At 51.3% G+C, this 23,681-nt stretch overlaps 1 protein-coding gene across 1 annotated transcript in view; it reads right to left on the bottom strand.

Moving 5' to 3' along the window:
• The window catches only part of GABBR1 (gamma-aminobutyric acid type B receptor subunit 1), a 109,299-nt gene that overhangs the window by 69,522 nt on the left and 16,096 nt on the right, over positions 1-23,681 (bottom strand). Inside the window, exons 5-6 of the mRNA XM_073642025.1 lie at positions 22,315-22,503; positions 15,701-15,721 (exon numbers count right to left, since the gene is read on the bottom strand). Coding sequence (XP_073498126.1) covers positions 15,701-15,721; positions 22,315-22,503 — 210 coding nt within the window. The remainder of the gene's footprint in view (positions 1-15,700; positions 15,722-22,314; positions 22,504-23,681) is intronic.

Genomic DNA, 23,681 nt, shown 5'->3' with positions numbered 1-23,681 from the left:
CCATTTATTACATTTTTTTCAGTTTTAGTATTTTTAAAACCACCTTTTTTTCTATTAAATTTGATTTTTTTTTAAAGTCCCCCTAGGGGACTTGAACCTGCGATCATTTGTTCACTTATTCTATCTATACTGTAATACTTTATTATTGCAGTATATATCTTTCTCCTATGCCTGGGCTTGATAGGTGAGATGGCGGCGACATATGTATATGTAACCCTATATGCAGCTGTGATTGGTCACTGTATGTCGGCGTTCGAGCACTATGTGGCGGTATGTCACTGCACTGTTTTGGCAGCACTGAATGACATTGTTATTAAGGGAAAATAAATAATTTTTGAGTGGAAATCCTGTAGAAACGATGTCAATGATTTTGCCCTGATTATCTCTAATGATTGGGGATTCCAGCGCTTTAACAGTAAAGAACCCTTCTGAATATTGATGATGGAGCTGCGCTTCCTCCTCCCGTACATTACATCCCTGCTCGGCTGCATCGGTTTATGAATTAATAATTCACGCGGCCGTGATCTGGACTGACCTCGTACATACAGTGTATACCCGGAGAACATCACATCTGAGACGTCGGCTTTTCCTGGCTGATTATATTTATCCATTACATATTAGAGACCTCATATACCAAATATTCCTTATAAAGCGCAGAGCTGAAATCTCATCGTACACATTAGATAACGGCCCACCATCGAATCCTCATGGGGCTCTGCAGAGTTTAAATTTTAACATTCACACCAGCAGAATAGTGAGTGCAGCTCTGAAGTATAATACAGGATGGAACCAAGGATCAGTAATGTAATGTATGTACACAGTGACTGCACCAGCAGAATAGTGAGTGCAGCTCTGGAGTATGATACAGGATGTAACTCAGGATCAGTAATGTAATGTATGTACAAAGTGACTGCACCAGCAGAATAGTGAGTGCAGCTCTGGAGTATAATACAGGATGGAACTAAGGATCACTAATGTAATGTATGTACACAGTGACTGCACCAGCAGAATAGTGAGTGCGGCTCTGGGGTATAATACAGGATGTAACTCAGGATCAGTAATGTCATGTATGTACACAGTGACTGCACCAGCAGAATAGTGAGTGCAGCTCTGGAGTATAATACAGGAGGTAACTGAGGATCAGTACAGGATAAGTAATGTAATGTTTGCACACAGTGACTCCACCAGCAGAATAGTGATTGCAGCTCTGGAGTATAATACAGGAGGTAACTCAGGATCAGTATAGGATCAGTAATGTAATGTATGTACACAGTGACTGCACCAGCAGAATAGTGAGTGCAGCTCTGAAGTATAATACAGGATGTAACTCAGGATCAGTACAGGATCATTAATCTAATGTATGTACACAGTGACTCCACCAGCAGAATAGTGAGTGCAGCTCTGGAGGATAATACAGGATGTAACTAAGGATCAGTAATGTAATGTATGTACACAGTGACTGCACCAGCAGAATAGTGAGTGCAGCTCTGGAGGATAATACAGGATGTAACTAAGGATCAGTAATGTAATGTATGTACACAGTGACTGCACCAGCAGAATAGTGAGTGCAGCTCTGGAGTATAATACAGGATGGAACCAAGGATCAGTAATGTAATGTATGTACAAAGTGACTGCACCAGCAGAATAGTGAGTGCAGCTCTGGAGTATAATACAGGATGGAACTAAGGATCACTAATGTAATGTATGTATACAGTGACTGCACCAGCAGAATAGTGAGTGCAGCTCTGGAGTATAACACAGGATGTAACTCAGGATCAGTACAGGATCAGTAATGTAATGTATGTACAGAGTGACTGCACCAGCAGAATAGTGAGTGCAGCTCTGGAGTATAATACAGGATGTAACTCAGGATCAGTACAGGATCAGTCATGTAATGTATGTACACAGTGACTGCACCAGCAGAATAGTGAGTGCAGCTCTGGAGTATAATACAGGATGTAACTCAGGATCAGTACAGGATCAGTAATGTAATGTATGTACACAGTGACTGCACCAGCAGAATAGTGAGTGCCCCTCTGATCAGCGGTTGCTCACTGTGGTGATTGTGGGTGTGGTGGCTGCAGATCCTGCTGTGTGCTCCTGAGCTCTGAGAACCAACACCTCTCCCCCTGGGGATCTGCTCTCTCTCCTACCCAGGGAGGGAGTGGGTTTCCTGGGATGAGTGATGGAGCCAAGTCCCAGGCTTCTGTCCCCAAACCAGTCCGGCGGGGAGCAGGAAAAGCCATCAACCGGCCTGCATATCGGAGGACTCGGGGGTGAGACGCTCCACCAGGAGTTGCAGCAATGTGGCTTCTACTCCCCCCGAGTCTGTGGAGACCCAGAGAAGCTGCAAGGCTTCCAACATGGAGGAAAAGCCTAACAGCGTGCATGATGGCGCTCTTTCCGGAGGAAAGCTGAGTGCTCCTGGAGGTGAGGCCGACCTCACTGAGGAAGGTTAGGGGCTGCAGAGACCCGGGAGTCTGTGTCCACCTATGCCTCCCGGGTCATGAGCCACCTCCGTGAGTATGAAGAAGCAAGTAAGGTCGTCAGGAGGCTCCAGGAGGAGCTGCGCTGCACAAGCGCCAAAGCTGCGGGGGCTTCCAAACCAAGGAAGACAAAACTCCAGACAGAGGATAAGAGACTGAAAATGGACATAAATTAGCTGGAGGTAAGGAACGCATTTATCAGAGAGCAGAGTGGTCCTTTCAAGGAAAAACTGATAAATGAAGATAGAGAGCCAGGTGGATGATGAGAGTGATGATGACCAGCAGAAAGCCCCACCTGATAGCCTGCAAAGTCACCTGCAGGCCACGTGCAACGAGCTCCCTGCACGAAAGGCAACAATGGCATCCGGTCGCAGTTCTGCCGGCTCTGGGGAGGACAGTGACAGCAGCAGCCAGGGAGGGACGCTAATGGTGGAGATAAAGCTCCTGGAGTCCCCAGTGTGCCTCCAGAACTTCCATCTTGGTGACGATCTACCAGAAGAGGCACCTGGAGACCAGAAAAAAGCAAAGTAGACCAAGCCAAAGCTGCAGGAAGCGGTAAGATACGTGTATGCCCCCCTCCCTGTACCCCCTGAGTCGGCGGCAGGCTTAGCTAGCTGTATAAGCCCCGTTGCCCAGCCCAGGCCAGGTTCTGCTGTGGATCCGGTGCAAAGGCGCGGGGAGATTACACAGCGTGGTAGTGAGGCGCAGAGCTCCACCTCTGCTTGTAGTAGCGGGGATGCAACAGGAGAGGCTGGACAGTGAGGGCGGCCCGGCAGCAGGCGTTCGGTCAGGCCATGATGCTGTGGTGTGCTCCTCAGTGGGAGGGGGGAGCAGCCTGGTGTCGGGGGCAGCTCCGGTAGCCTCAGCGCCTCTGAATGCTGTTGCAGCTGATCACTTAGTTGAGAAGCGGTGGCAGTGTGAGGGGGCTGCCGGGGCTGACAGTTCCAGTCCTCCCACGAAAGTTCTATTTTGTGTTGGCGCTACTGGTCCGGAAGATCCTGATGCTAAAGATCAGGAACGCCTCACAACAGCTAAGGATCAGCGGCGCATCTCTACAAAGGTAAAACAGCGTAAATTACCGACTGCTGATGTGGAGGGCACACATAAGACCAGGGGTGAGGTCGCCTCCAGTTCTATGGAGGTGACTGAGACCCTTGTGCCTGATGATGCTGAGGTCAAAATGTCATCCACCATTGTTACTGGTCCAGCAGGAATGAATGTGGTGGTGGGTGTGAATGAGGCCAAGTCATTGTCTAGTGCTGTTGTTACTGGTTTGGTGGAGGGTGAGATGGAGGTGGGTAATGGTGATGCTGTTGGGGCTGATGTAGTCACTGGTCTGGTTGCCCCCCCCCGGTGGTGGCAATGCCTGTCCAGAGTTATGCCAGTGTTACTTCCGGGGCACATACAGTGGGGAAAAAAGTATTTAGTCAGCCACCAATTGTGCAAGATCTCCCACTTAAAAAGATGAGAGAGGCCTATAATTGACATCATTGGTCGACCTCAACTATGAGAGACAAAATGAGAAAACAAATCCTGAAAATCACATTGTCTGATTTGGTAAGAATTTTTTTTGAAATTTTGGTGGAAAATAAGTGTTTGGTCAATTACAAACAAGCAAGATTTCTGGCTCTCACAGACCTGTAACTTCTTCTTTAAGAGGCTCCTCTGTCCTCCACTCATTACCTGTAGTACTGGCACCTGTTTGAACTTGTTATCAGTATAAAAGACACCTGTCCGCAACCTCAAACATTCACACCCCAAACTCCACTATGGTGAAGACCAAAGAACTGTCGAAGGACACCAGAAACAAAATTGTAGCCCTGCACCAGGCTGGGAAGACTGAATCTGCAATAGACAAGCAGCTTGGTGTGAAGAAATCAACTGTGGGAGCAATAATTAGAAAATGGAAGACATACAAGACCACTGATAATCTCCCTCGATCTGGGGCTCCACACAAGATCTCACCCCGTGGAGTCAAAATAATCTCAAGAATGGTGAGCAAAAATCCCAGAACCACATGGGGGGGACCTAGTGAATGACCTGCAGAGAGCTGGGACCAACATTACACAGGCTACCATCAGTAACACACTATGCCACCAGGGACTCAGATCCTGCAGTGCCAGACGTGTCCCCCTGCTTAAGCCAGTACATGTCTGGGCCAGTCTGAAGTTTGTTAGAGAGCATTTGGACGATCCAGAAGAGTATTGAGAGAATGTCATATGGTCAGATGAAACCAAAGTAGAACTGTTTGGTAGAAACACAACTCGGCGTGTTTGGAGGAGAAAGAATGCTGAGTTGCATCCAAATAACACCATACCTACTGTGAAGCATGGGGGTGGCAACATCATGCCTTGGGGCTGTTTTTCTGCCAAGGGACCAGGACGACTGATCAGTGTACATGAAAGAATGAATGGGGCCATGTATCGTGAGATTTTGAGTGCAAACCTCTTTCCATCAGCAAGGGCATTGAAGATGAAACGTGGCTGGGTCTTTCAGCATGACAATGATCCCAAGCACACCATCAGGGCAACGAAAGAGTGGCTTCGTAAAAAGCATTTCAAGGTCCTGGAGTGGCCTAGCCAGTCTCCAGATCTAAACCCTATAGAAAACCTTTGGAGGGAGTTGAAATTCCGTGTTGCCCAGCGACAGCCCCAAAACATCACTGCTCTAGAGGAGATCTGCATGGAGGAATGGGCCAACATACCAGCAACACTGTGTGCCAACCTTGTGAAGACTTACAGAAAACGTTTGACCTCTGTCATTGCCAACAAAGGATGTATAACAAAGTATTGAGATGAACTTTTGTAAATACTTATTTTCCACCAAAATTTGAAAAAAATGTCTTTCCAAATCAGACAATGTGATTTTCAGGATTTGTTTTCTCATTTTGTCTCTCATAGTTGAGGTCTACCTATGATGTCAATTACAGGCCTCTCTCATCTTTTTAAGTGGGAGAACTTGCACAATTGGTGGCTGACTAAATACTTTTTTTCCCCATTGTATGGCATCCTCCTCGTCTCTGGGCTCTGGGGACATGTTGCAACGGCGTCTCCTGGAGGCTCTGAAGAAGGGGGAGAGATCACTAATGATAGAGGGTCGTGAGGTTGATCTATCCTTCTGGATAGAGAGGCATGGCCTGTGTGATCCCTCCTAACAGCCAGGTAGTGTGCTAGGAATGTGGTCCGTCTTCGGTGGAGGGGCAGTGATGCATGTCCTCCAAGGTCTAAAGTTGTGGAGCTCCAGCTGAGGATGGGCTTCAAGGAGATTGACATCTATGCCTTGATACATCCCTATTCCACGCCTGAGGTTGATGTCAGCTTTGTTCGGCCAGAGGGGCTTGAGCTCTTCTGGTCAAATTATGAGTTGGCAAAAAATGAGCACGGCTGGCGAGACTTTGCCGTTCAGGCAGTGTCTCGCCAAAACCAAATCAAGAAGGTGACCTTGATGACTCGTAATGAGTCGCTTTCTTGTTATGACATCATGACGTGGCTTGGTCGGTTTGGAGAGGTGGTGGAGATGCCAAAGAAAAACCGCAATGAGTTTGGTATCTGGTCAGGGGCCTGGACGTTTATGGTAAAACTTAAGCGTTCATGTGGTTGCCCACATTCCATCATCAGCCTTCCTGGGTAGGGATCGTATCCTGGTCTTCTACCAGGGGAAACCAAAGCTTTTTCACAGGTGCGGCAACCCCACGCACTTCAGTGAAAACTGCACTGTGCAGAAATGTGCGTTGTGTGGGGGTGTTGGCCATCTTGCTGCATCTTGTGTGGAGATTAGGTGCCACTTGTGTGGTGAGTTAGGTTACCAATTCAGCCGTTGTCCTCTCTCCTTTGCTAATGCAGACGAGACTCCGGTGGGAGAAAGCCATGAGGCCGATTCTGCTGGGGAAGGGACTAGCAAGGGTGAGGGAGCTGAGGGGCCAGGGAAGAAAAGCAATAAAAAGACACCTGCCCAGCTGAGGCGTCTAGACAAGAGCAGACAGGAGAGGGAGCGGGGCGAGCTCCAAGCTACTGGAGCAGCCCCTGTCCTGGATGCCAGTCTTGCTGCTGAGGCCCCGAGGGATGATGAGTTGGATGAAGTCAGGAGGATCCACAGGGAGGAAATTGCCTCTGCCTCAAAATCCTCCCATTATGAAAGTATGGATTAGGATAATAAGCGGTGGCTAGAGGACAAGCGTAAGCTCGGCACCAAAAAGAGAAAGAAGGGAGATAAAACATCTTCTCCCGCTCTGACCAAGGTACCTAAGGAAGGTAAAACTGACTCCCCTCTGGTTGGACTTTCTAACCGGTTCCAAGCCCTTGAGAACATCTCTTCCTCTGAGGAGGAGGCTGAGGTTCCGGCTTCGGCGGAGCTTACAGGGGGCGCCGAGTCTCCTTCTCCTGGGGATACAAGGTCCTTGGGGGGAGGGACTGGCCCAGAGTCTGGAGACGAGGACGAAAAAAGGAAAAATGCGGGAATGGACACCTCTGTATCATTAGAGGGGGAAAGATTCCTCGTTTGAGGCAGAGGATAAGGGGAGTGGGAAGAAAAATCCATCTAACTCAATCACCAATGATGGCGGTACCCACTCCGTTGATGCTGGAATCTATTAATGTCGCCAGCATTAAGACAAATATGGCTAGATTTGCGAACTTTGATTTTCTCAGCCGGGTTGAAGCTGACATTTTCTTTTTGCAAGAGACCAGAGGTGTTTAACACTAAGAGGGAGTGGAGACTCGGGCCCTCCTATTGGTCTCCTGCGGCCAAGCCCTATAGCGGAGTGGTGGTCCTTTTTACCGCACTGGTAGAATGCCGACGGGTTATTGAGTTAGAAATGGGGAGGTGCTTGATATTAGTGTCCTCATGAAGGGACAAGAGCTTTGGCTCATTAACATCTATGGTCCCCAATCTAAGTGGGACCGGAAGTGTCTATTTATGAGGATCAAGCCCTACCTTTTTATGAGTCGGCAGGTCATCTTTGGAGGGGACTTTAACACTGTCACGGGGCCCCGGGATAGAGAAGGTTCCAGAGACAAGCTGACTTATGATAGTGTCCCCCTTAATAATATAGCTAGTGAGGCTCGCCTGGTGGATGTCCACATCCGGCACACCGCAGGCCACAAGGGGTTCACCTATCATAGAGGTAACTGTAGGTCCAGAATAGACAGGTTTTATTCAAAGGAGGAAGCCGTCTCTTCAGCAGTGTCTGTTGTTGAGGTGGAGTTCTCCGATCACTGTTTGATTTTGTTTTCTCTGAATGTTACAGAGACCCGCCGGATGGGAAGAGGCTTTTGGAGGCTCAATTCGTCTCTCTTGGAAGAAGCGGAGATAAGACAGTCCTTTGAGGATTTTCTTCAGAGCCAGGTACCCTTACTGGATCTTTGTAGTAGTCAGAGTGGTGGGAGATGTTCAAGAAAAGGGTGGCGAGATTCTTCTGCCAGCATTCAAGCCTCAGGAGTCTGGACAGGTACCGCTTGTATCAGGGCCTGAGGAGGAAACTCGAGCATCTTGTCTCAACTGGAGGTAGCCGCGAGGAGATCTCCAGAGTGAAATCTTTGCTAATGAGGTGTCAGTATGTTAGACATGCATCTTTGTTTTTTTTAGAGGGATTATGGGAAGTACAGCTCGCCCGACCCTTACAGAAACTGCAAGATGTCAGTGAATAGTAAAGTTGTTACAACTGATCTTCACTGTCCTATTAAAGGAATAGAAGAATCCAAGTTATCTGTAAACAGAGAGATCGTGAGGGAATATTTAGCTAACATAAATGAGTTCAAGTCTCCAGGTCCAGATGAATTACACCCCAGAGTACTGAAGGAGATCGTAGAAGAAATTTTAGAACCACTCTCCATAATCTTTGAAAATTCTTGGAGAACAGAAGTCCCAGAAGACTGGAGAAGGGCAAATGTTGTTCCTATCTTCAAAAAGGGGAAGAAGGTGGACCCAGGGAACTATAGGCCGATGAGTCTGACTTCTATACCAGGAAAGATCTTTGAACAAATTATTAAACAACATGTATGTAAGTACCTGGATAAGAATGAAGTGATTAACCAGAGTCAGAATGGGTTTGTAACTAATAAGTCATGGCAGACTAACTTAATTTCCTTCTATGACAGAATCACTGACTGGGTGGATCAGGGAAATGCTGTAGATATAGTATACCTTGACTTCAGCAAAGCATTTGACAAAGTATCTCACACCATCCTTATTGAAAAAATTACCAAGTATGGAATGGACAAGGCAACTGTTAGGTGGATTCATAACTGGCTTAGTGATCGGACTCAAAGAGTGGTCGTAAATGGCTTCACATCCAGTTGGACGAATGTCTCAAGTAGGGTACCACAGGGCTCTGTCCTGGGACCTGTATTGTTCAAAATCTTTATCAATGATTTAGATGAGGAAATTGAGGGTAAACTGATTAAATTTGCTGATGACACAAAGCTAGGAGGGATAGCTAATACTAGAGAAGAGAGAGAGAGGATTCAAAAAGACCTAAATAAACTGGAGCAGTGGGCAGTAACTAACAGAATGGTTTTTAACAGGGAAAAATGCAAAGTACTACATCTGGGCAATAAAAATGAAAAAAGCATATACAAAATGGGAGGAATAGAGCTAAGCAACAGTACATGTGAAAAAGACTTAGGTATACTAATAGATCATAGACTGAACATGAGTCAACAGTGTGATGCAGCAGCAAAAAGGCAAATACAATTCTGGGATGTATTAACAGAAGCATACAGTCTAGATCACGTGAAGTCATTATCGGACTTTACTCCTCTTTGGTCAGACCTCATCTGGAATACTGCGTCCAGTTTTGGGCACCACATTTTAAAAAAGACATCGACAAACTGGAGCAAGTTCAGAGAAGAGCGACCAGAATGGGGACTGGTCTGCAAACCATGTCCTATGAGGAACGGTTACAGGATTTGGGAATGTTTAGCTTGCAAAAAAGAAGCCTGAGAGGAGACTTAATAGCTGTCTACAAATATCTCAAGGGCTGTCACATTGTAGAAGGATCATCTTTATTCTCATTTGCACAAGGAAAGACTAGAAGCAATGGGATGAAACTGAATGGGAGGAGACACAGATTAGATATTACAAAAAACTTTTTGACAGTTAGGGTGATCAATGAGTGGAACAGGCGGCCACGAGAGGTGGTGAGTTCCCCTTCAATGGACGTCTTCAAACAGAGGCTGGACAGACATCTGTCTGAGATGATTTAGTGAATCCTGCTTTGAGCAGGGGGTTGGGCGAGATGACCCTGGAGGTCCCCTCCAACTCTACCATTCTATGATTCTATGACTGGCTGACACTGCGGGTTCCCTGAATAGATCCAGATCAGGATTCCTGGAGGTCGTCAGATCCTTCTGCTCGCACCTCTTGGGGAAGAGGGATCTGGATTGGGATGAGATGTCGGCTTTTCTGGCTGAAGCCGTCCCCAAAGCAGGGGTAGACCCGTCTATTGGCGTTTTGACAGAGATGATCAGGGAAGAGGAAGTTAAGTAGGCGATTGAAGGGCTTGCCCTAAAGAAATCTCCCAGTCCAGATGGCTTAACAAAGACCTTTAAGGACACCTTGGTTCCCCTCTTGACTGAGGTATTCAATGAGTGTCTTTCCTCAGGCACTCTGCCAAAGTCAATGAGGAGGTCTGCCCTGATCATCTTGTCAAAGGGGGGGGACCCATCTTGCATTGAGAAATGACGTCCCATATCGCTTCTCAATGCAGACAGGAAGGTTTTGGCAAAGGTGCAGTTTAATCAGCTGGTGAAATTTGCACCCCGGCTCCTTTCGGGGGCCCAGCATTGCTCTGTTCCGGGCCGAAGTACAATTAGTGCTGTACTCTGTGTAAGAGAGGCGGTGGAGCAGGGTAGGGCTGGTCACTGGAAGGGGTACATGCAGTCATTGGACCAGGCAAAAGCGTTTGATCGGGTTAATCATGAGTACCTCTGGTCACCCCTTCTGAGGTATGGCCTGCCGGGGGGGGGGGTTTGTTGATTGGCTTAAGACTTTGTACGATGGTGTGGAGTTTCCCGCTTGTGAACGGTTGGACTAGCAGGGCTTTTGAGGTTGGGTGTGGTGTTCGCCAGGGTTTTCCCTTGAGCTTGCTGCTGTACGTGTTTGCGATGGACCCGCTTCTTAGGAGGGTGGAGCGTGGACCGTTGGCTGGGATCGGGATGGACTGGGCAGCACCAGAAGCCATTGTGAGGGTGGTGGCGTATGCCGATGACATCACCGTTTTTGTTTCCTCTGATGGGGAGGCAGAATGGCTGATGTCAGAGGTAAATCGCTACTCGGAGGCATCCAGGTCTAAGATCAACCGGGATAAATGTGAGAGTCTCTGGCTGGGAGGAAAAAGTTCTTGGCATCGAATTTGGCCAGGGGGATTACCCCAAACAAAATTGGGACAGCAGACTAGAGATCGCCACTCAGAAGGTGAACCAATGGAAGGGTTGGTCTTTGACCCTAAGGGAAAGGGTAAACCTGATCAAAACTTACCTGCTCCCTTTGCTGATCTATCTGGGCAGTGTGTGCATCTTGCCAGAGCCTCTCTGGACTCGGGTCTACAGTTTGTTCTTCCAACTGTTATGGGGGAATAGACTGAACCTGGTCAAGAGGGAGGTTACTTACCGTACGAGGAGACTAGGAGGGTTGGGTATGGTCAACCCTGTGGTATTCCTTGTGAATACCTTCATTAAGATCAATATTGCAAACCTCTGGAAAGAGAGGGCTCCTCCGTGGGTATTCTCCTGTAAGGGATGGTTTCAGCCTTTCTTCCAGGAATGGGAGACAGGAGGGCAAGTAAAGGATCTCCGCACACCGCATGAACATCTCCCGGCTTACGCTACCGTGGTTCTGAAGATAATTCGCCGGTGGGGTCTGGGAATGTGGGAGGTCAGGACTCTGCCAAGGAAGCTCCTTGACAAAAGGGTTCTGTTGACCCATTTTCAGAGGCCTCTGGCGCTCAGGGATTGCCCAAGTCGGGATCTTGTGGTGGGTCTGCATCTTTTGAATTCTATCAGGATCCCCTCGAAGGTTTGGGACTTGGCTTGGTGTTGCTTCCATGGGAAACTGTGTGTGAGGGACAATCTGAAGTGTAGGAGCTCTGAGGACAGGAACTGTCATCGGGAGCATTGTGGCACCATGCTTGAAAGCATGGACCACTTCCTGCTTCGTTGTCCCTTTAACACAGAGGTGTACAACAGGGTGGGCTTCTCCATTGGCTGGCCGGTCTCTCTTATGCGGAGTGGGCCTATGGAGCATTTGGGGACCTGGGTGGTCGGGACCGCTGCACCTTATTTCTAGTTAGCGCAGTGGTTAGGTATCACACGTGGAACGCACGGTGCTTAGTATCGACGCAGCGGAAAATCCTCCCAGTGGACGATGTGTGTAGGACCATACTCGGTGACCTGGTGAAGGTGCGTTCTCTGGAGTCTGAGAGACTGGGTACACGGAGGGCCGCTCTCCTCTGGAGGGGCTTTTCTTTTAGTGTGCCCTAGTCTGGTCATCTCCTCTCCTGGTGGTGGGCTGCTGCTGACACCATAGATTTTTGTTTTATTGATCAGTAGACAGTGATGTAGGGCTGCAGGCGCCGAACTTGGGCTTTGTCAGTTGTGGTTATTGTATTGTGTGTTATTCTATTGTTTGTTTCTGTATATATTGTATATATGGATTTGGGTGAAGGTATTAGGTTGGGTGGTGGGTTCATCTTGTGGGACACGGGTTATTTGGGTGAATAACTGGCACTGCCTGATCTGTCCTATGGACGTTGGACATGGACTGAGGCATGAGACACGGGACCAGCTCTCAGGTCAGTGCCGGGGAGGGACTGGTGGGCTCGAGTGTGGGGGGTTTTGTTTTGTATATATTTGTATAGTTAGTATTTATTTTATTTATAAAAAAATAAATAAATAAAAAGAAAAGAATGTATATATTAGTTTGTATATAATTTGTCGGTTATTGTTATTATTTGTTTGGTAACCGGACCAGATGTCATGGTGTAGGTAGTTATTATTGTGTATATATGTATAATATGTGTGTGAGGAGAGAGGGAGCGGCTGGACCAGTTCATTACATTGTTTATTTTCTGGTTATTAATTTTGTTATGTTTTTCATTTTTATAATAAAAGATCTACAGGATGTAACTGAGGATCAGTAATGTAATGTATGTACACAGTGACTGCACCAGCAGAATAGTGAGTGCAGCTCTGGAGTATAATACAGGAGGTAACTCAGGATCAGTAATGTAATGTATGTACACAGTGACTGCACCAGCAGAATAGTGAGTGCAGCTCTGGAGTATAATACAGGATGTAACTCAGGATCAGTAATGTATGTACACAGTGACTGCACCAGCAGAATAGTGAGTGCAGCTCTGGAGTATAATACAGGATGTAACTCAGGATCAGTAATGTATGTACACAGTGACTGCACCAGCAGAATAGTGAGTGCAGCTCTGGGGTATAATACAGGATGTAACTCAGGATCAGTAATGTATGTACACAGTGACTGCACCAGCAGAATAGTGAGTGCAGCTCTGGAGTATAATACAGGATGTAACTCAGGATCAGTAATGTAATGTATGTACACAGTGACTCCACCAGCAGAATAGTGAGTGCAGCTGTGGAGTATAATACAGGATGTAACTCAGGATCAGTAATGTAATGTATGTACACAGTGACTGCACCAGCAGAATAGTGAGTGCAGCTCTGGAGTATAATACAGGATGTAACTCAGGATCAGTAATGTAATGTATGTACACAGTGACTGCACCAGCAGAATAGTGAGTGCAGCTCTGGAGTATAATACAGGATGTAACTCAGGATCAGTAATGTAATGTATGTACACAGTGACTGCACCAGCAGAATAGTGAGTGCAGCTCTGGAGTATAATACAGGATGTAACTCAGGATCAGTAATGTAATGTATGTACACAGTGACTGCACCAGCAGAATGGTGAGTGCAGCTCTGGAGTATAATACCGGATGTAACTCAGGATCAGTAATGTAATGTATGTACACAGTGACTGCACCAGCAGAATAGTGAGTGCAGCTCTGGGTATAATACAGGAAGTAACTCAGGATCAGTAATGTATGTACACAGTGACTGCACCAGCAGAATAGTGAGTGCAGCTCTGGGTATAATACAGGATGTAACTCAGGATCAGTACAGGATCAGTAATGTAATGTATGTACACAGTGACTGCACCAGCAGAATAGTGAGTGCAGCTCTGGGGTATAATACAGGATGTAACTCAGGATCAGTAATGTAATGTATGTACACAGTGACTGCACCAGCAGAATAGTGAGTGCAGCTCTGGGGTATAATACAGGATGTAACGCAGGATCAGTAATGTAATGTATGTACACAGTGACTGCACCAGCAGAATAGTGAGTGCAGCTCTGGGGTATAATACAGGATGTAACTCAGGATCAGTAATGTAATGTATGTACACAGTGACTGCAGCAGCAGAATAGTGAGTGCAGCTCTGGAGTATAATACAGGAGGTAACTCAGGATCAGTAATGTAATGTATGTACACAGTGACTGCACCAGCAGAATAGTGAGTGCAGCTCTGGGGTATAAGGGAGTTTTAATTTTCATGTTATCCACTATATGAGAAGCCTAATACCACAGCGCCCCTGTAAAGGGCACAGGTAACTGACAGTGATGGTGGGGAGTGCAGAGATGGACGGTGCTTCGGTTACACACAAGACATCAGTGACTACAGGAGATGGGTACAAGGTAAATTATATAAAGCAGCAACATTGCTGTAGTGTAACATTCAATGGTCCAGAAATTCTGATAGTCCAGACTCTGCGGCAGAATTTCTGTTCCATCCCGAGAGCGGCGCTGCGTCTGTCAGACAATCCCTGAGTTCCGGCCTCATGCTCAGAGAACCTTCTACTGGACATTGTGGTTTCCTTCTCCGCTTGCTGTCAGTGAACTGGAACATTCGCTGTCGATATTTAGAGGCTGAGAACAAGACGCGGCTCTGATACACTGGGACGGACTTGGTTTTTAGACTTAAGACAGCACTGACAGCAAGCAGCGGTCTGCAAGATGCTGAACAACTGAACACAAAGTATGGAAGAAAGTTGCAGAACTTTCCATTATCCATTTAAAGGGATAATTTGCGTGGAAAATCCCCACCGGCGAACTTGGTGATACATTCAGCTCTGCTACATCTGTGCAACTACCGCGTGTTGGTTCATGCAGGACTCCATGATAAAAAGGGTTAACAAAATGATTGATGACAAAATAGGGAAAAAATGATGAAAGGAGCGAAGCAAGACACACGGGACAGACGGACACACAGACACAGACACAGAGGGAAGGACGCAAGGGACAGACAGATGCACAGACACAGAGGGAAGGACGAACGGGACAGGCGGACGCACAGACACTGAGGGAAGGACGCAAGGGACAGACGGACGCACAGACACTGAGGGAAGGACGCAAGGGACAGACGGACGCACAGACACAGAGGGAAGGACGCAAGGGACAAGACGAACGCACAGACACAGAAGGAAGGACGCAAGGGACAGACGGACGCACAGACACAGAGGGAAGGACGCAAGGGACAGACAGATGCACAGACACAGAGGGAAGGACGAACGGGACAGATGGACGCACAGACACAGAGGGAAGGACGAACGGGACAGATGGACGCACAGACACAGAGGGAAGGACGAACGGGACAGGCGGACGCACAGACACTGAGGGAAGGACGCAAGGGACAAGACGAACGCACAGACACAGAAGGAAGGACGCAAGGGACAGACGGACACACAGACACAGAGGGAAGGACACAAGGGACAAGACGGACGCACAGACACAGAGGGAAGGACGCAAGGGACAAGACGGACGCACAGACACACAGGGAAGGACACACGGGACAGACGGACACACAGACACAGAGGGAAGGACGAACGGGAGAGACGGACGCACAGACACAGAGGGAAGGACGCCCGGGACAGATGGACACACAGACACAGAGGGAGGGACAGATGGACGCACAGACACAGAGGGAAGGACGAACGGGACAGATGGACGCACAGACACAGAGGGAAGGACGAACGGGACAGATGGACGCACAGACACAGAGGGAAGGACGAACGGGACAGATTGACGCACAGACACAGAGGGAAGGACGAACGGGACAGATGGACGCCCGGGACAAACGCAGAGGGAAGGATGTACGGGACAGACAAAAGCACAGACAGACATACAGACTTACGTGAGGTGTCCGGCCGTCTGACTGCAGCGATGATCAAAGAGACAAGAGACAGTGGGTTAGAGAGTGACAGAGGGAAAAATAACATTAGAAAACCATAATTTCTTGTAACCTGGAACCCCAACTACTCCAGGGCCGCAGCGACCAATTAGATCACTGCTCTCATTCCCTAATATGGAGTAAGCGGATTGGTTGCTCGCTGCCCGCTGTAGTGATACCAGGACCCCGGGGCGAGTGTGGGGCTTCTTAGAGGGATTCTATAAGTAGAGGTAAAGTCACTGAGAACGCGTGTAGTGTTTAAGTATCTGACTTCTGAGCACTGACTTTTGTGACCGCAGCTGCAGGGTGACGGCGTTATTTTTACATTTGCTCCATGCAAGATGGATTAGTCATGCCTTCTCTATATGGACAGGACAGGAGGACTCTGGGATCAGACGTGACCAATCGATCCTGCAGGGATCACAGCTGCGCAAAGCAGAGGAGCAGCATCCCGAGACTGAATCTGATTACTACACGTCTTTTCATAGCAGCGACCTGCAACTTCAAGAACAAGGCAAAACTACAACTCCCAGCATTTCCTCTTAGACACAGGCTGGTGGGCATGCTGGAAGGTGTGGTTTTGCACTCCCTGGACCTGGATCATCCTAGGCATGGTATAACAGGTGTATATACTGTATATATTGTGGATGTCGTGCGTTTATGTAGCGTAAAAATGTGAAAAAACAGGAGACACGACGCCGGCGGCTGAGATCAGTTTTATTGCTGCAGCAAAAGAATAAACTGTAAAAGCAAAATAATCACATAAGTCACAAAACTTACACTGGAGCGACCTCTAGGGGTGACTGCTGAGAAGTACAGGAAGGCGACACCTCCCAGAATAACTACAACCCAGTATCCTGGCTGAAAACTTACGTCAGATAATACTCACACAGAGATCTTGACAACGGTGAGAAATTGGAAGAAAATATAACAGAGACTTCTCATTATATCTCTACACAGTCCCGGCTGTAACGCTGCTGAGGGTCTGTGACAGTGTGATCAGCTCCCCGCACACCGGATACTCAGGGGTCTTGTATGGTGCGGCCAGTCCTCAGCAGATCGGGGAGGGGATCAGATGGAGTAAGATTTCCCCCCGGGGTCACTCACCTGCCATCCACACAGAGGAGGAGATGAGGGTCTGCAGGAGACCACCACAATGTTCGATGCCCCCCACCCCTGACACAATCATTCCACAGGGTCACTGTCACCTTATCTGATTCCTCTGTGCTGAGGGGGTTAATAACTGGTAGTAATACTGAGAGCTGCGGGTGGTCTAAGGGGTTAATACAGTCTATCCCCGTCTTCTCTGGGGTGTGAAGATAAAAGACTTTCTCCTATACACGAGGAGAGATGACGAATATGATCGCTGGGGGTCCTAGAGCCGAGATCCCCAGAGCCGGGGGGGGGCACACGCTCATTACCACTCTCAGGATCGGTGGGGGGGCTCAGCTCCAGGACCCCCAGGACATGCGAGATGCAAAAAGCAAATAAGCACATAAGTAATTTAGAGTGATCCCAAGATGTAGTGTCCAGCCATACTGCCCCCGACCCACAAGTGACCAGCCATACTGCCCCCGACCCACAAGTGACCAGCCATACTGCCCCCCACAAGTGACCAGCCATACTGCCCCCAACCCACAAGTGACCAGCCATACTGCCCCCCACCACAAGTGACCAGCCATACTGCCCCCCACCACAAGTGACCAGCCACACTGCCCCCCACCACAAGTGACCAGCCATACTGCCCCCAACCCACAAGTGACCAGCCATACTGCCCCCCACCACAAGTGACCAGCCATACTGCCCCCCACCACAAGTGACCAGCCATACTGCCCCCAACCCACAAGTGACCAGCCATACTGCCCCCCACCACAAGTGACCAGCCATACTGCCCCCCACCACAAGTGACCAGCCATACTGCCCCCAACCCACAAGTGACCAGCCATACTGCCCCCCACCACAAGTGACCAGCCATACTGCCCCCCACCACAAGTGACCAGCCACACTGCCCCCCACCACAAGTGACCAGCCATACTGCCCCCCCACCTCAAGTGACCAGTCATACTGCCCCCGACCCACAAGTGACCAGCCATACTGCCCCCCACCACAAGTGACCAGCCATACTGCCCCCCCACCTCAAGTGACCAGCCACACTGCCCCCGACCCACAAGTGACCAGCCATACTGCCCCCGACCCACAAGTGACCAGCCATACTGCCCCCCACAAGTGACCAGCCATACTGCCCCCAACCCACAAGTGACCAGCCATACTGCCCCCCACCACAAGTGACCAGCCATACTGCCCCCCACAAGTGACCAGCCACACTGCCCCCCACCACAAGTGACCAGCCATACTGCCCCCCCACCTCAAGTGACCAGTCATACTGCCCCCGACCCACAAGTGACCAGCCATACTGCCCCCCACCACAAGTGACCAGCCACACTGCCCCCCACCACAAGTGACCAGCCATACTGCCCCCGACCCACAAGTGACCAGCCATACTGCCCTGACCCACAAGTGACCAGCCACACTGCCCCCCCACCTCAAGTGACCAGCCATACTGCCCCCGACCACAAGTGACCAGCCATACTGCCCTGACCCACAAGTGACCAGTCATACTGCCCCCCCACCTCAAGTGACCAGCCACACTGCCCTGACCCACAAGTGACCAGCCACACTGCCCCCCCACCTCAAGTGACCAGCCACACTGCCCCCGACCCACAAGTGACCAGCCATACTGCCCCCCCACCTCAAGTGACCAGCCATACTGCCCCCGACCCACAAGTGACCAGCCATACTGCCCCCCACCACAAGTGACCAGCCATACTGCTCCCCCACCACAAGTGACCAGCCACACTGCCCCCCACCCACAAGTGACCAGACACACTGCCCCCCACCACAAGTGACCAGCCACACTGCCCCCGACCCACAAGTGACCAGCCACACTGCCCCCGACCCACAAGTGACCAGCCATACTGCCCCCAACCCACAAGTGACCAGCCATACTGCCCCCAACCCACAAGTGACCAGCCATACTGCCCCCCACCCACAAGTGACCAGCCACACTGCCCCCCACCACAAGTGACCAGCCACACTGCCCCCAACCCACAAGTGACCAGCCATACTGCCCCCCACCCACAAGTGACCAGACACACTGCCCCCCACAAGTGACCAGACACACTGCCCCCCACCACAAGTGACCAGCCACACTACCCCCGACCCACAAGTGACCAGCCACACTGCCCCCCACCACAAGTGACCAGCCACACTACCCCCCACCACAAGTGACCAGACACACTGCCCCCCACCACAAGTGACCAGACACACTGCCCCCCACCACAAGTGACCAGACACACTGCCCCCCCACCCACAAGTGACCAGCCATACTGCCCCCGACCCAAAAGTAACCAGACATACTATCCCCCACCTCAAGTGATCAGACAATCTTCCCCCCACCCACAAGTGACCAGACACACTGCCCCCCACCAAAAGTGACCAGACACACTGCCCCCCACCAAAAGTGACCAGCCATACTGCCCCCGACCCACAAGTGACCAGCCATACTGTCCCCGACCCACAAGTGACCAGCCATACTGCCCCCGACCCACAAGTGACCAGCCATACTGCCCCCCACAAGTGACCAGCCATACTGCCCCCAACCCACAAGTGACCAGCCATACTGCCCCCCACCACAAGTGACCAGCCACACTGCCCCCCACCACAAGTGACCAGCCATACTGCCCCCACACCTCAAGTGACCAGTCATACTGCCCCCGACCCACAAGTGACCAGCCATACTGCCCCCCACCACAAGTGACCAGCCACACTGCCCCCCACCACAAGTGACCAGCCATACTGCCCCCCCACCTCAAGTGACCAGTCATACTGCCCCCGACCCACAAGTGACCAGCCATACTGCCCCCCACCACAAGTGACCAGCCACACTGCCCCCCACCACAAGTGACCAGCCATACTGCCCCCCCACCTCAAGTGACCAGCCACACTGCCCCCGACCCACAAGTGACCAGCCATACTGCCCCCCACCACAAGTGACCAGCCACACTGCCCCCCACCACAAGTGACCAGCCATACTGCCCCCGACCCACAAGTGACCAGCCATACTGCCCCCCACCACAAGTGACCAGCCACACTGCCCCGACCCACAAGTGACCAGTCACACTGCCCCCCACCACAAGTGACCAGCCATACTGCCCCCGACCCACAAGTGACCAGCCATACTGCCCTGACCCACAAGTGACCAGCCACACTGCCCCCCCACCTCAAGTGACCAGCCATACTGCCCCCGACCACAAGTGACCAGCCATACTGCCCTGACCCACAAGTGACCAGTCATACTGCCCCCCCACCTCAAGTGACCAGCCACACTGCCCTGACCCACAAGTGACCAGCCACACTGCCCCCCCACCTCAAGTGACCAGCCACACTGCCCCCGACCCACAAGTGACCAGCCATACTGCCCCCCCACCTCAAGTGACCAGCCATACTGCCCCCGACCCACAAGTGACCAGCCATACTGCCCCCCACCACAAGTGACCAGCCATACTGCTCCCCCACCACAAGTGACCAGCCACACTGCCCCCCACCCACAAGTGACCAGACACACTGCCCCCCACCACAAGTGACCAGCCACACTGCCCCCGACCCACAAGTGACCAGCCACACTGCCCCCGACCCACAAGTGACCAGCCATACTGCCCCCAACCCACAAGTGACCAGCCATACTGCCCCCAACCCACAAGTGACCAGCCATACTGCCCCCCACCCACAAGTGACCAGCCACACTGCCCCCCACCACAAGTGACCAGCCACACTGCCCCCAACCCACAAGTGACCAGCCATACTGCCCCCCACCCACAAGTGACCAGACACACTGCCCCCCACAAGTGACCAGACACACTGCCCCCCACCACAAGTGACCAGCCACACTACCCCCGACCCACAAGTGACCAGCCACACTGCCCCCCACCACAAGTGACCAGCCACACTACCCCCCACCACAAGTGACCAGACACACTGCCCCCCACCACAAGTGACCAGACACACTGCCCCCCACCACAAGTGACCAGACACACTGCCCCCCCACCCACAAGTGACCAGCCATACTGCCCCCGACCCAAAAGTAACCAGACATACTATCCCCCACCTCAAGTGATCAGACAATCTTCCCCCCACCAAAAGTGACCAGACACACTGCCCCCCACCAAAAGTGACCAGACACACTGCCCCCCACCAAAAGTGACCAGACACACTGCCCCCCACCAAAAGTGACCAGACACACTGCCCCCCACCAAAAGTGACCAGACACACTGCCCCCCACCAAAAGTGACCAGACACACTGCCCCCCACCAAAAGTGACCAGACACACTGTCCCCGACCCAAAAGTGACCAGACATACTATCCCCCCACCCACAAGTGTCCGCCACACAGGCCCCTTCCATCTACAAGGGTCAGCCATACTGCCCCCCACCCACGCTGCCTCCCCCACCCCCTCTTCCAAGTGTCGTTTCCAATGCTTACAGCTATTGGGCCCCAATGTAACACCAGTAACGGGGCCCTCGTGTGCCATATATCATGGGGGATCTCCTTATGTCGCCTACTGCCCTTGCAACCATCAGGACCTGAGTGCAGCTTCTACTTCTGCACTGTGACCCTCTCCCCACACGTGTCAGCCCCCACTAGCCCCCCGGGGACACCCCTCCGCCCTCTTATCTCACCAGCGCTCTGGACTCGCTGCCCTCTGAGGACTGTTATACGCACCAGTGTCTTGAGACGACAGATCGTAGGTTCTCGCCGTTCTTCAGTCTGGAGATACAAGTGACAGACTGGATGAATCACCCACCATGCATCCATCAGGTTGTGCTGGGACTTGTAGTTTCGTAACAGACAGAACTACTGGTTGCAGTGCACTGCATTCTCCACCAGAGGGCAGCGAGAAACCACCAAATTCAAGGAGAACATAACAGGACTCCCAGCGCCAGGTCAGGAGCGCGTATCATCAGGACGGGGGCAGGGGCCCCAACATCACGGGGGGGGCACATATAATATATAGTGAGAGTGCATGGAGAATACACGGAGGCTGAATAATGGAGAACTGCGACCCTTGAAGCTGCCGCGTTCCGGCTGTAGGGGGTGAACAGTTTTACACTCGGGTCCAGTGATGGGCGTAGATCGCTCTGTACAAATCTTTATGTTCAGAAGTGTAAAAAAAAATCTAATTAGACTCACTTTTATGTGTGGGGGGTGTGAATACTTTTATGTGCCCCATATGTCAAAGTTGTCCCTTAAAGGAACACACAGGGCAAAACTGTGACTCCATGTTACACAGAGCGGTTCCTTTAAGACATACTTTGGAGTTTTAGAAAAATAAAGAATAAATCAAATAATAAGTTCTAGAACTTTCAGACATAGAAACTGTTTCCAACATCTGCGATTCCCGTCAGTGACAGCAAGCCGAGATCTGAAGAAGGAGGAGGATCGCGATACAAAGTGTACGGGAAAGCACCACAACTGAGATTAACCCTTCATACTCGCCCCATCACGCCTCCTCCGGGTCTCACCTTGGCAGGCGGGTTTGGGGTGGTCCCACTTCCCGGACTTCGTGCACATGCTATGACTGGATCCCACCAGTAAGAAGCCGGGGTCACATCTGAATCGGACGCTCGTCCCCTCTATTGGCACGCGTCCCGCCATGGTGTGTTCTACGTCTCCGTTCTCCAGCTTTAAGTGCATCCGAGGACAGGTGGGGACTGCGGAGAGGAGAGGAGCCATGAGAGCAGCGCAGAGGAGCAGAGTCAGGCCAGCGCAGAGGAGAAGCAGAGTCAGGCCAGCGCAGAGGAGAAGCAGAGTCAGGCCAGCGCAGAGGAGAAGCAGAGTCAGGCCAGCGCAGAGGAGAAGCAGAGTCAGGCCAGCGCAGAGGAGAAGCAGAGTCAGGCCGGAGCAGAGTCAGGCCGGAGCAGAGTCAGGCCAGCGCAGAGGAGAAGCAGAGTCAGGCCGGAGCAGAGTCAGGCCGGAGCAGAGTCAGGCCAGCGCAGAGGAGAAGCAGAGTCAGGCCAGCGCAGAGGAGAAGCAGAGTCAGGCCGGCGCAGAGGAGAAGCAGAGTCAGGCCGGCGCAGAGGAGAAGCAGAGTCAGGCCGGCGCAGAGGAGAAGCAGAGTCAGGCCGGCGCAGAGGAGAAGCAGAGTCAGGCCGGCGCAGAGGAGAAGCAGAGTCAGGCCGGAGCAGAGTCAGGCCGGAGCAGAGTCAGGCCAGCGCAGAGGAGCAGAGTCAGGCCGGAGCAGAGTCAGGCCAGCGCAGAGGAGAAGCAGAGTCAGGCCAGCGCAGAGGAGAAGCAAAGTCAGGCCAGCTCAGAGGAGAAGCAGAGTCAGGCCAGCTCAGAGGAGAAGCAGAGTCAGGCCAGCGCAGAGGAGAAGCAGAGTCAGGCCGGCGCAGAGGAGAAGCAGAGTCAGGCCGGCGCAGAGGAGAAGCAGAGTCAGGCCAGCGCAGAGGAGAAGCAGAGTCAGGCCAGCGCAGAGGAGAAGCAGAGTCAGGCCAGCGCAGAGGAGAAGCAGAGTCAGGCCAGCGCAGAGGAGAAGCAGAGTCAGGCCAGCGCAGAGGAGAAGCAGAGTCAGGCCGGAGCAGAGTCAGGCCAGCGCAGAGGAGGAGCAGAGTCAGGCCAGCGCAGAGGAGGAGCAGAGTCAGGCCAGCGCAGAGGAGAAGCAGAGTCAGGCCAGCGCAGAGGAGGAGCAGAGTCAGGCCAGCTCAGAGGAGGAGCAGAGTCAGGCCGGAGCAGAGGAGCAGAGTCAGGCTGGAGCAGAGGAGCAGAGTCAGGCCGGAGCAGAGGAGCAGAGTCAGGCCGGAGCAGAGGAGCAGAGTCAGGCCGGAGCAGAGGAGAAGCAGAGTCAGGCCGGAGCAGAGGAGCAGAGTCAGGCCGGAGCAGAGGAGAAGCA

Source organism: Phyllobates terribilis, unplaced genomic scaffold (genome assembly GCF_046119375.1).
Source record: "Phyllobates terribilis strain yellow unplaced genomic scaffold, ASM4611937v1 Scaffold_7__3_contigs__length_470593459, whole genome shotgun sequence".
Lineage (NCBI taxonomy): Eukaryota > Metazoa > Chordata > Amphibia > Anura > Dendrobatidae > Phyllobates > Phyllobates terribilis.
The sequence above is the reverse complement of the archived record's forward strand: the minus strand, read 5'-3'. Positions and strand labels throughout refer to the sequence as shown.